Source organism: Neoarius graeffei, chromosome 6 (assembly GCF_027579695.1).
Source record: "Neoarius graeffei isolate fNeoGra1 chromosome 6, fNeoGra1.pri, whole genome shotgun sequence".
NCBI lineage: Eukaryota > Metazoa > Chordata > Actinopteri > Siluriformes > Ariidae > Neoarius > Neoarius graeffei.
The window spans coordinates 42204206-42217736 of NC_083574.1; the positions used below are offsets into that span (position 1 = coordinate 42204206).

General features: G+C 41.7%; 1 protein-coding gene across 1 annotated transcript in view; it reads left to right on the forward strand.

The window, feature by feature from the left end:
* The window catches only part of nup205 (nucleoporin 205), a 91771-nt gene that overhangs the window by 37102 nt on the left and 41138 nt on the right, over nt 1-13531 (forward strand). Inside the window, exons 15-17 of the mRNA XM_060923680.1 lie at nt 8851-9060; nt 9146-9383; nt 9493-9682. Of these exons, the coding sequence (XP_060779663.1) occupies nt 8851-9060; nt 9146-9383; nt 9493-9682 (638 nt within the window). The remainder of the gene's footprint in view (nt 1-8850; nt 9061-9145; nt 9384-9492; nt 9683-13531) is intronic.

Below are 13531 nucleotides of genomic sequence, written 5' to 3' on the forward strand. Positions count from 1 at the left end.
TTTGTTACAGCGATTAGCCATAACTTGAAAACCGCTGACAGGTGAAGTAAATAACATTTACAATGGCGCCTGTCAAGAGGTGTGATTATATTACAGGGCTGTGAAAAATCCGCGGAATTCCGCGAATTTGGCCGCCAAAAATATAATTTTAGTAAATCATCTAATTTTGCAATAAAAATGGGGGGGGGAGGTTTCTTTTGCGACAATGACAGACCGGTTTACAGCATTTGCACCATGCTTACAAACCACGGCGCGAATCTTGTGCTCTTTAAACATACTTTCGATATCAACGGTTTTGAAAAGGAGAACTTCGCGGTATGTCCGTGTCACGGACGGACATCGTTCAGAGGGAGGACGGTGAGACCGACGATGTCAAAAACATTTGACAAGGAAAACGGCATCAAAAATCCATGGAATTGGCGATGGCTGGAGTTTGAAGTCGGTAGTGAACATCTCCATGAGCACATACGGAAGATGAAAGAACCGGGGAAAGCTTACTGCATCTTGTGCCATCAGGATGTGAAGTACAGTTCTGGTGGAAGAACGCGTTTGGTTGACCATGTTAAAGGAAAAAAAAACATGCGGAATTGGTGAAATTGAAGCTGTCGAACTATAGATTACCAGGTAGACCATCTTGTTCACATTTATATATTCAATTTATAATAATAATAAACAGTTCAAATTAAATGGCATGGTTGAGAAAATATTTGCTTTCAGGAGATGCTTCAAATCTATCAATATACACAAAATCTGTTCAGCCCCCGGCTCCTGGGGGGCTGCTCCCCCCAGACCCCCTGCTAAAATTGTTTCCTCGGATTTTGTCATTTCAATTTCACAGCCCTGATATTAGGCAGCAAGTGAACAATCTTTTTTCTCAAAGTTGATGTGTTTGAAGCAGGAAAAATGGGCAATCTGAGCAACTTTGACGAGGGTCAAATTGTGTGGTTAGTACACTACCGTTCAAAAGTTTGGGGTCACCCAGACAATTTAGTGTTTTCCATGAAAAGTCACACTTTTCTTTACCACCATAAGTTGTAAAATGAATAGAAAATGTAGTCAAGCCATTTTTCTGGCCATTTTGAGCATTTAATCGACCCCACAAATGTGATGCTCCAGAAACTCAATCTGCTCAAAGGAAGGTCAGTTTTATAGCTTCTCTAAAGAGCTCAACTGTTTTCAGCTGTGCTAACATGATTGTACAAGGGTTTTCTAATCATCCATTAGCCTTCTGAGGCAATGAGCAAACACATTGTACCATTAGAACACTGGAGTGAGAGTTGCTGGAAATGGGCCTCTATACACCTATGGAGATATTGCACCAAAAACCACACATTTGCAGCTAGAATAGTCATTTACCACATTAGCAATGGATAGAGTGGATTTCTGATTAGTTTAAAGTGATCTTCATTGAAAAGAACAGTGCTTTTCTTTCAGAAATAAGGACGTTTCAAAGTGACCCCAAACTTTTGAATGGTAGTGTACGTATTAAAAGTCCGTGCTACTATTTTTGGGGGAAGCCATGGCCTAATGGTTAGAGAAGCAACTTTGGGACCAAAACGTCGCTGGTTCAATTCCCTGGACCAGCAGGATTGGCTGAAGTGCCCTTGCTCAAGGCATCTAACCCCCAACTGCTCCGGCAAGAGTAGTGGCATACCTTGTGTCTGATTAGCCAAAGAAAAACTGATGATGGTTATTAGTTCGGGCAGTGCCTAGCCAAAACTAACCTATCAAAAGTGGCCTAACTGATGAAATGATCATTGCTGAAAAAGTTAATGCTGGCTGTAATAGACAGGTGCATTACAGCTTGCTGTGTAGATGCAGAGTGCCTTGTACACTGCCAAGAGCACCTTCAGTGTAGCCTGGCTAACGCGACTTCAAAGCTCTCCGAGCTATTGGTCTGGCCAAGATATTAAGCCCAACCGTTTCCCAGAGCCCGTGGTTGACCCGCCTCCCTGAAATGCCTCAGTTTGCTACTGGTCGAAGCCAGAAAAGGCTGTGACAAAGCTTAAACCAATCACATCACTCTTTCCTCTGACGTATGTGACGCGACGGGGCTAACTGGTAGATTAAACTCTTAACCGAAGCCGGTCGGGAGCAAGGCGAAAACGTCCTTCCTTTCAATAAATACCTCCAGGGCTGCTCTTTGCTCCGTTTTCAATGAGAACTTCCCGTTGAATGCTTTCAATACAGCATCTATGCGTAATAGATGCGGAAGCGTGAATGAAGCTCTTCCGGCATAGATTCTGTAAACAATCTATGGCTTCCGGTCGCAGTTCTACTACGTCAGTGCCTTGAACACGCCTCTACCCAGAGCCGTTGGAGATGCTCAAAGTTGATTGGTTCCCGATTTTTCGGGAGCTTGGAAGAGCTGTAGATAGCTTGCCTGGCCAGACTAAGCTCGCAACAGGCCCTCGTGTTGCGTCACGCTTAGGATGGGCGGGCCCAGGCTACCTTCAGTGGGCACATGAGCATCAGAACTGGACTGAAGGAATGAATCTTGTTTTACATCATGAGGAAGGCCGGGTGCATGTGTGTCGCTTAACCTGGGAAAGAGATGGCACCAGGATGCGAGCCGGAGGGGAGGCAGTGTGATGCACTGGGCAATGTTCTGCTGGGAACCCTTGGGTCCTGGCATTCATGTGGGATTCATACTACCTAAACATTGTTGCAGATCAAGTACCCCCCTCCTTCATGGCAACGGTATTCCCTAATGCAGGGCTTTTCAAAGTGTGGGGCGCACCTCCCCTAGGGGGCGCCAGAGTTCTTCAGGGGGGGCGCAACGTGAGGAAAAATAAACCAGAATAAGTTACTATTGCGGACATTTAGCGAACTTCAGCTAGCCTGTGCCAGAGACAAAATGGATTGATTTTTAGCACCAAAAGCTACAGTGAGTGAGGAGACAGAGTCTGGGCCAAGCAAAAAAAAGAAGGAAGTATGACCACAATTATTTAAAGTTTGGATTTTCATGGACTGGATCTGAAGATGCTCCACTGCCACAGTGTGTTGTCTGCCAAGAGGTGCTAGCTAACGATGCTATGAGATGTTTAAAATGTGTAAAACAAGATGTTTGGGAAAAAAAGCACAGATGTTTAAAATGTGTAAAAAAAAAAAAAGGTTTTAAAAAAGCACAGATTTTTAAAATGTGTAAAAGAAAAAAAATGTGTACAACAACCATTTTTTAAAAAAAATACGAATGGAACATTTAAGTATAGCAACAACAAAAATTGTAAGGGGGGGGCACTGTTGTTTATTTGCTCTCTGAGGGGGGGCTGACTCTCCCACACTTTTTGAAAACCCCTGCCCTAATGTATAGATGAAAGTCTTCCGGATTTACCCAGAAATCTAGATATTTGACAAAACTCTTGAAAATCTCCGGTTTTCCGAATGGAGAAATTAATTTTTCGGATTTTTCGCGTTCCGTTTCATAGAAATTCGGTTTTGCGATCGCATGGCTTGTTTACGTTCGGCAACAGGGCGCCGCCATTTTTGTAGTCTCGCAATGCTCGCTGGTGTGTACGAGACCTTATATGCTTATATACATACTTCATGTCATGTGACCGAGATTTTATCACGATATCGTGCTTTAGAAAACGCGGCCTTTCTTTTGTGTACCTTTTCTATTGAGCGAGATAATTGAAGAGCCTTCTCTATTGAAATGTGTTTACCGATTCAGCAATAATAATGTCCAAACAAGTTGACAGGTCAGCGGGTATCCGTAGCATAGAAGGAAAGGTAAAGAACAGGTTCAAATGGTCGTGGCTGGAGGAGAAAGATGCAAACGGTGACTTTTTATCGCACTATGTGAGGAAAGTGGACAGGCTAGGATATGCATTATGCACGTGGTAAGTAATTTTTTTTTCTTCTTCTTAATTTGTTGTACTTGAGATCCATGTTGAGATTTAGAAAATTGTGAATGAATTCTTATTGACTTGACGTGACTGATGATAACCGCAAATAAAAGTAGTTATCAGTGAGCGTGTATGATGATGTAAACCGTATCGGCGTATTCAGGGCTCTACGTTAACTTTTGAAACCGTTTGTCCTGTCGGGCAAGTTGAAAGGAAATTTACTTGTCCGAATGTGAAGTTGACTTGTCCGAAGAAATATTTGAGAAAAAAAAAACCCCACAAACTATTTGTAACCCAACAATCTTTACTGCATTTGTTTCCGAATTCACAACATAATGCATAATATCTATGAATCAAAGTAATCAATACTTGATATACTGAGGCAAAAGTTCAAAATATAGTAAAACAAACTGATTTGATACCATAATTCACCAATTATTATGCTGAAGTTCAGAAGCAATATATTCTAATAGAGTAGAAATTATGAACATAAAATTTTAAGAACAAAATAACTGTACTATGAGATCCAGAAACACTAACCATTATATATACACAGATCAGTACTCTGCAGTTCAGTAACAAATAATCACAAAAAGTAACATTATCATAAAATTTATGACTTGAGATCACTAGTTTGGACAAGAGAAACAAATAACAATGCTACAAATAAAAACAACTGATAACAAAATTGACTGATTAATACTGTAAATCACTGATTATTATACACTGAAATCTAGTTATCAAATGACAAGATAATATATCTCATTATGAAAACCTCCACACCTCTATTGACTCACAGATGAATGGATACAAATAAAGTTTCTATTCATCTTCATCTATCAACCCTTGAGTTCTGCTCCATCAATTGGACTCCATCAATCATTAATTTATTTATGAGAAACTGAAAACCAGAAAATTAAAATTATATATATTTTCATTTTTAAATTATTAATTTTGAATATATATCCTCCACTGATTAATTGTTGTTGTCTAATTATTCAGTGTAGCTCCTGTATGGTATTTAATGGTCAAAAAAATATAATTTCTAATAATCCATAATTTATATCTAAGTTATAGAGCCCTATGTTTCAAATTCCTAAACTCCCATTACTAATTAGTTAATTAATACAGCCGGTAACCTAATTAGCAGCCATTTAACAGCTTGGTATTTCATAGATAACTTTCCCCACTCCTACCGCACTCCCTGTCAATCCACACGCACGCAGGCGCGCATTCCCTGCCAGCACACGCTCGGCTATATAATGAACACCATCAACAACAATTCAAAGATTTGGAAATTACCACATACTCAACGTAAATTATACAGTTGAATAATGATCCTGCCAACAGAAATGTCAACAAATCCACATGTATGACACGATTAAAACCAATCATAAACGACCGTTTACTTTTCAGCTCAAATACACGAAGCAGTATTGGCCGGTTTCGCAAGTGGAATATTGCGCATGCGCACATCGCTCTTTCCGAATAGAAACATCTGGCGATTCATCAAAACAATATGTCGAGTGAGATGCTTCGGAAATCATGTGAATAAACTGATAAATTTGATATGTAACCCGAATATCAGCGTATTTTGGCACTTGTCCGATCGGACAAGTAACTGAGACGATGAACTTGTCCGACATTAAGTATCACTTGTCCCGGACAAGCGGACAACCGTTAATGTCGAGCCCTGGTATTGAAGCGTTAATGTTAGTAAAAATAAAAAAATGAACCACACACTCAATATAAATTATATTATGTACATGAAAGAAAAAGGCTTAACAGTTATAACTTAGTGAAAATAAGTACTAAAATGCACCAGAATGCAGGGTTTTGCGTGTTATTAAAATATTTTCGGGGGAAGTTGCCCCCCCCCAAATCTTAGTTTGACTTTCAAATGTTCAGGATTTTTTTTCTTTGCTCCACTTTCATCTCTACCTAATGGCAGTGGCCTTTTTCAGCAGGATAATGCACCCTGCCATGCTGCAAAAATTGTTCAGGAATGGCTTGAGGAGCATGACCGAGTTCACGGTGTTGACTCGGCCTCCAAATTCTCCAGATCGCAATCAAATCCAGCATTTGTGGGATCTGCTGGACAAGCAAATCCACTCCATGGAGGACCCACCTTGCAATTTAAAGGACTTAAAGAATCTGCTACTAACATCTTGGTGCGAGATACCACAACACACCTTCTTGTGGAGTCCATGCCTTAACAAGTCAGAGCCGTTTTGGCAGTTAGGCAGATTGTTTTAATGTTATGGCTGATGGGTGTATATCTAAGAAGGCCATTTTCTTGGCTCACACAACCACAGCTGATTAGTGGCGTGAAAAGTTACAACTCCTACAGCACTAAAGATGTCACAGGGCATCATGATGATGGTTCTATATAATGATGATAGTATCCTGAACGTGGACAAAACCAAAGAGATCATTGTTGACTTTAGAAAGAACCAGCCCAGGCGCACTCCACTTCTCATCAACAACACGGCTGGAGGTGGTCAATAGCAGCAAGTTCCTCGGGGTGCGCACCGTGTCACTGGTCAAGAAGGCACAGCAACGTCTGCACTTCCTGCGTAGGATGAGGAGAGCCCACCTGCCCCCGCCCATCCTCACTACATTCTACAGAAGCACCATAGAGAGCGTTCTAACCAGCTGGATCTCTGTGTGGTGTGGAGGCCGCAGTGCCTCTGACTGGAAGAATGCGAGGGGAGTGGTGAGGACAGTGGAGAAAATCATTGGGACTTCTCTTCCCTCCATTCAGGACATCGCACCAAGGCGCTGCATGTCCCGAGCCAGAAACATCATCAGTGACCCCTCACACCCTCACGATGGACTGTTCTCCCCTCTGGCCTCTGGAAAGAGGTTCCGCAGCATTCGGTGCAGGACCATCAGGTTCTGTAACAGCTTTTTCTCCCAGGTCACCAGACTCCTGAACTCCAAATCCAAACTCTAAACTTCTATTTATAATTGAACAATTCCTAATTCCACAGGTCACTTTATACTATTGCACTTAAATTATGCAGCAGCAAAAATATTAAATGCACTTCCATATTTAATTCCGTGCTGAGCCAAATTGCACCGAAATTTCATTCTGTGTACACTTGTTGCATACTGAATGACAATAAAGGTTGTTTAAGTCTAAAACCAAGAGTAGCGATGATGATGATGATACAATGGTGCAGATTGTACAACCCCGATTCCAAAAAAGTTGGGACAAAGTACAAATTGTAAATAAAAACGGAATGCAATAATTTACAAATCTCAAAAACTGATATTGTATTCACAATAGAACATAGACAACATATCAAATGTCGAAAGTGAGACATTTTGAAATTTCATGCCAAATATTGGCTCATTTGAAATTTCATGACAGCAACACATCTCAAAAAAGTTGGGACAGGGGCAATAAGAGGCTGGAAAAGTTAAAGGTACAAAAAAGGAACAGCTGGAGGACCAAATTGCAACTCATTAGGTCTATTGGCAATAGGTCATTAACATGACTGGGTATAAAAAGAGCATCTTGGAGTGGCAGCGGCTCTCAGAAGTAAAGATGGGAAGAGGATCACCAATCCCCCTAATTCTGCACCGACAAGTAGTGGAGCAATATCAGAAAGGAGTTCGACAGTGTAAAATTGCAAAGAGTTTGAACATATCATCATCTACAGTGCATAATATCATCAAAAGATTCAGAGAATCTGGAAGAATCTCTGTGCGTAAGGGTCAAGGCCGGAAAACCATACTGGGTGCCCGTGATCTTCGGGCCCTTAGATGGCACTGCATCACATACAGGCATGCTTCTGTATTGGAAATCACAAAATGGGCTCAGGAATATTTCCAGAGAACATTATCTGTGAACACAATTCACCGTGCCATCTGCCGTTGCCAGCTAAAACTCTATAGTTCAAAGAAGAAGCCGTATCTAAACATGATCCAGAAGCGCAGACGTCTTCTCTGGGCCAAGGCTCATTTAAAATGGACTGTGGCAAAGTGGAAAACTGTTCTGTGGTCAGACGAATCAAAATGTGAAGTTCTTTATGGAAATCAGGGACGCCGTGTCATTCGGACTAAAGAGGAGAAGGACGACCCAAGTTGTTATCAGCGCTCAGTTCAGAAGCCTGCATCTCTGATGGTATGGGGTTGCATTAGTGCGTGTGGCATGGGCAGCTTGCACATCTGGAAAGACACCACCAATGCTGAAAGGTATATCTAGGTTCTAGAGCAACATATGTTCCCATCCAGACGACGTCTCTTTCAGGGAAGACCTTGCATTTTCCAACATGACAATGCCAAACCACATACTGCATCAATTACAGCATCATGGCTGCGTAGAAGAAGGGTCCGGGTACTGAACTGGCCAGCCTGCAGTCCAGATCTTTCACCCATAGAAAACATTTGGCGCATCATAAAACGGAAGATACGACAAAAAAGACCTAAGACAGTTGAGCAACTAGAATCCTACATTAGACAAGAATGGGTTAACATTCCTATCCCTAAACTTGAGCAACTTGTCTCCTCAGTCCCCAGACGTTTACAGACTGTTGTAAAGAGAAAAGGGGATGTCTCACAGTGGTAAACATGGCCTTGTCCCAACTTTTTTGAGATGTGTTGTTGTCATGAAATTTAAAATCCCCTAATTTTTCTCTTTAAATGATACATTTTCTCAGTTTAAACATTTGATATGCCATCTATGTTCTATTCTGAATAAAATATGGAATTTTGAAACTTCCACATTATTGCATTCCGTTTTTATTTACAATTTATACTTTGCACTTTTTGGAATCAGGGTTGTATTTGATGAGCTCATTGGTGATGAACTTCATGTTTGCCATGTGGGTTGTTTTTTTTGTGACTACTTTCTTTGTGTACATAATAACCTGGGAAATTACTTCAGCTGATTGTACGGTAAATATCAAGTTAATGTAATGTATACATTTACAAACCTGCCCTGAATACTATAGAGGAAAAACGTGTGAATGAAACCACTTGTCGTCCTGTGCAGGTGGAGCTGAATGAGATCGAGTCGAGTTGTGAGGAGTACCCTCTGACCCGGGCCTTCTGTCACTTGATCAGCACTCTGGTGGAGAGCGCACTTCCTGTTAACCTTGGGGCGGGGCTGCGTGTACCAGGATTCCAGCCCTACCTCACCTTCCTGAGAGAGTCTGTTTTCCTTCCCTTTCCAACACGAGCTTACCGCCACCCAGCTGAGAAGGTACCATCCACTGGGCATGACCACTACACCACAGCACCTTGTTTTACTTGACCTCTCCTAAGTTCGTGTTTCCCTGTGTCTCCAGTGGGAGGTGGCAGAGGCAGTGTTGGAGGTGTTTCACAAGCTGCTAAAGGATTACGAGCCCCAGCCGGCTGACTTCCTGCAGGAGACTGTGGAGCTGCAGGGCGAGCAGGTTCCAGCCCATAAACCCCCGGGACACGACCTCATGTTCCACTTGCTGAATGACTCTCGCACCCTATCCCTCTGCCTCAGCCTCCTAGAAGAGGGAGTTCGTCAGCTTGACACGTACACTCCCTTTCCTGGTCAGTTTATCGCTGATAAGTGAATTTCCTCTAATCAGTAATTCGTAAATTGTTAATTGCTATTTTGGTTGCTGCTGAGCTAAATGTGTGAATGTTGGTGATGGTGTAGGTAAGAAGCAGTTGGAGTCGGCGGTGCTGCACTGTTTGAGTCTGCTGGATCTGGCCCTGCAGAAGGAGGTGCTGTTCATGGATCTGCTTCGAGAGAGCCAGGTCTCAATGCTGGTTTCTCCACTCGAGCAGTTACTGCAAGGCGTCAATGCCCAAAGCAGACGTGCTGACCACATCATTAACATCGCCAGGTGTGTGTTGCTTCCTATCACACTCGTATATACACACACACGTTGAATAACACTTTTTGATATTTCAGTCAGTAAGTTTACATGCATATTAATATTCCACTTGATTTTTTTCGTGGTCCGGTTTCCATCAAATCGTGCACTCTGATTGGCTGGTGAGTGCGTCTGTATCCTACGTTACGGACCCCGGTTACGGACCTCTGGCAACTCACTCGTTCACAACAACAACAAAAAACATAGTAGCAATTTTTTGTCAACATTTATTTTCGCATTTCTCGGGAGAATAGCATTAATTTTATATCATGGATAGCGATAACGACAGTGTTCACAGCGAAAGCGAGTTTTACTACCCTGAGGAAGAAGAAATAAAAGAAAACATTTCAGGAGAAAGCTAAAAACCTGTAGCTGTCGCTAACGCCGAGCAAAAACATGGCTGAATCCTGAATGACTCCTATTTGTATAAATAGGGGACTACATAGGCAGCAAAATGTAGTTGTTCTCCTGACATGGAAGTGCACTTGTATACCGAGGAGGAAGCCATTTGCATTACAGCCGTGAATGAGGATTGAAAATGACGGCTTGCCTCAGCTCGGTTTTCCCTTTCGGGTGCTCTCGTTTTCTGTTAGAATTTGGTAAAGAAAAAAATAAATATATTAATTACCAGCTTAAGGTCGGTCCGTATGGTGAAATACCGTGACCTCGGCCTTGAATACTGACCTCGGCCCAGAGGGCCTCGCTCAGTACTTTCAAGACCTCGGTCATGGTATTTTACGATACGGACCTCCCAGCTGGTAAATAACACATAAACTAAGTTATTCCGTGAAATCGAGTCGTACACGAGCTGATAGTTGACGAGGCGCGTAGCATTGAGTTGGCTATAAGCCATGTGCGACGAGATTTGGAATAACTGTTTCATTCTATCCACATTCACTGGATTTTGAGAAACAGAGCAATTTTACTTTTTTTTTTTCAAATTCGATAAATAAAAATTTTATACAAAATGTCCAACAAAATAATTTCTGCTTAGAATGTAAACAAACCGATGAAGTGACCATAGCAATTTTTGAAAAATGCTATAATAATAATACTGGGAAAATGAAAAAAGGGGATGTTTTTACCATCAAATTCTTTCATTCCATATTTGTTGCTTTTAAAAAAAATTTTGGGGGGGGGGTTTGTTTTCAAGTGCAGTTTTTATTTCATTTTCAGGTGGTTTTCAACAACACATTTTAAATTTTCATGTTCGTGATTAATCACAATTGAATTGAAATAAGACTATTTTTATTCAACAAAGATGTGGCACAAACTGCAAAAGCAATCTTGAAAATTGCAACAAAGGGGCAATACAGTACAGAGCTGCTCAGAGCTCAAACCAATAAAGTGCAAGCTCAACACTGAGAGAGACATTTAGCCTAAATAAGAAAAGTGCTCTTTCATTAAATTATTTAAAAAAAATAGATCTCCAAGCTATTAACCTGACTACTGAGAACCACTGGAACATTCACAATAGGGAGAGAAGAGAGATCTGCAAAACATAATTTTTCTCTTTGCACACTTTTGAACTGAATGTTTTCTGGCTCTGCCTCTCAGATGTGTATAATTCCGGCTGCTGCCTTTCGTGATAGTTTTTTTTTTGCACACTTTACAAACTGGCATTTGCTGTTCCACGTCCTCCTCGCGATATCCAAAAAATGCCGGATGACTGACCCCTTACTAGTTCTTTTAGGAACCAGTTCGTCCGCTTCCATTTTTAATTTGTCGCTGAAATTGACAGAGCTTACACGGTAGCCTACGGAACACCAGCGATTGCACGAACTGAGTCAGCGCTGTAAACCGGAAGTAGGAAATCTTCCTGCCGGCAGTGTTGCCAGATACTGCTGACGTTTTCCAGCCCAAAATATGTTCAAAGCCCGCCAAAATGCACTTAAAACCGCCCAATCTGGCAACACAACCGAAACTAGAAAATCTTCCCGGAAGTTCCTTTCAGCACCGAGATGTTGCCCAGGATTGGTTGGCGAGTGCGTGACGTTTATTTTTTTCTTTACCCTTAGGCAGCCCCTCACGTTACTGCCTGAGGGACAGGGAGAAAACCACCGGGAAAAGTTTTAAACAAACACGAAACGAGCGCAAGTCGGAAGATGACCATAAAATACTCGATAGTTACGATATAATAATTTTATGTATCGCGCACAGAATTTTCGGCGATATATTGAGTATATTCGATATATCGCACAGCCCTAGGTGAAACCATTCCAATCCATGCACAAGCAGGTGCGTGTGCCCGAGACTGGCACTACAACGCCGCCGTAGTTCGGGTCCTTTGACCCAGGAATGCGCAAGTCCTGCAGTAAACAACCACAGGGAAGCAACGGGAAAATGCAGCTCTCGCCTCCACAATCACAGATACGTCAAATAAAAGACCTGAACTTAACTAACGTGTGTGTGCTGTTATATGATTACTGTAACTGTGTCTGGTCAGAAAAGACGATAGATAAGCGTAACCGTTCTGCAATAACGCTACAAACACCCGCAAAGTTATTTAGCTGCTGGCTAGCTGCAGCTTGTAGCTTCCAGCGTTACTACGTGTCAGTATAGTGTAACGTGGTGCTGGGTAGTGTAACGCAGGGATGGACCTCAATCTGCAGAGCTCTGGGTCACAATCTGTCTGCAGCCAGCTGGATGGTTTTCTATTGCAATCGCGTGGCCACTTCAGGTCGCCCTGTACGCATTCGTTTAATGGTCTTCTGCGTGTTCAATAGTTAAGGAATTATAATAAAGCAAATACTTGACAATTTATTTGGTGTATACTGATGAAGTAACTTTTTTTTTTTAAATTTTTTTTTTTTTTCTTGGTCAAGGGAAGGGCGGCAGGCCAGAATTATAACGTGGCGGTGCGCCACTTTAAAAGCGCCCGTGGAGAACACTGTATCTGACTTGATGCGCTCCGCCATTTTGTTTTTCTCTGCTCATGGAATATGAGCTGATATCCTAGTAGTAGAGTAGCCAATCAGAGCACGCGATTGTTCATATCCAGTGAATGTGGATAGAATAATTCTGAATATGATACTATTTGGAAATTGACACGGGTCATGTAAATGGCATTTCCGTTTGGATATTCTGAATTTGGGCCGTATTCCAAATTTAGCATTTTTTTAGTAAGACGTAGGATATTGCTGATGTTCTTCAGGCTTTAGAAGCATTCTTTGGACATGTATACAGTGCATTCAGAATATGCGTCTCAGTTAGGGTTTTTACGGCAGTTTGCGACACACAGCCTAACTAGACAATTGGAGTATACACGGCTGCATACCATGGCCTTATGGTTAGAGAAGCAGCTTTGGGACCAAAAGGTTGTCTGTTTGATTCCCTGGACTAGCAGGAATGGCTGAAGTGCCCTCGAGCGAGGCACGTAACCCCCCAGCTGCTCCACAAGCTGACTATGTTGTATGTCACTCTGCATAAGAGCGTCTGCTAAATGCCTGTAATGTAATGCATGTAAATGCGAATATTAGTGGAACATTAATTTTCCTTACCCATATAAATAGCTTAGGAGGAATAGTCTTTTTCCAGATTCGGTCAACAACTGGAATATTTTCTGCATATAAACATGAGTGTTGAAAAAATATATATACTGTACAGTATTTTTATATCAATATTTTGTTCGCAACAGTTGGAAATGTACTAAAGAAATCATTGCATGATCCGTACAAATAAGGTGATCGGTGCAACGCATTCAGCATTTTGGGTGGATGATGAACAGTAATAAAAATGGTGGCAATATTCAGAAAGCATTAAGGTCTGGTGATAACATGCAGTGCTACATATTAGAATAGATGATGATGTACAATTTAA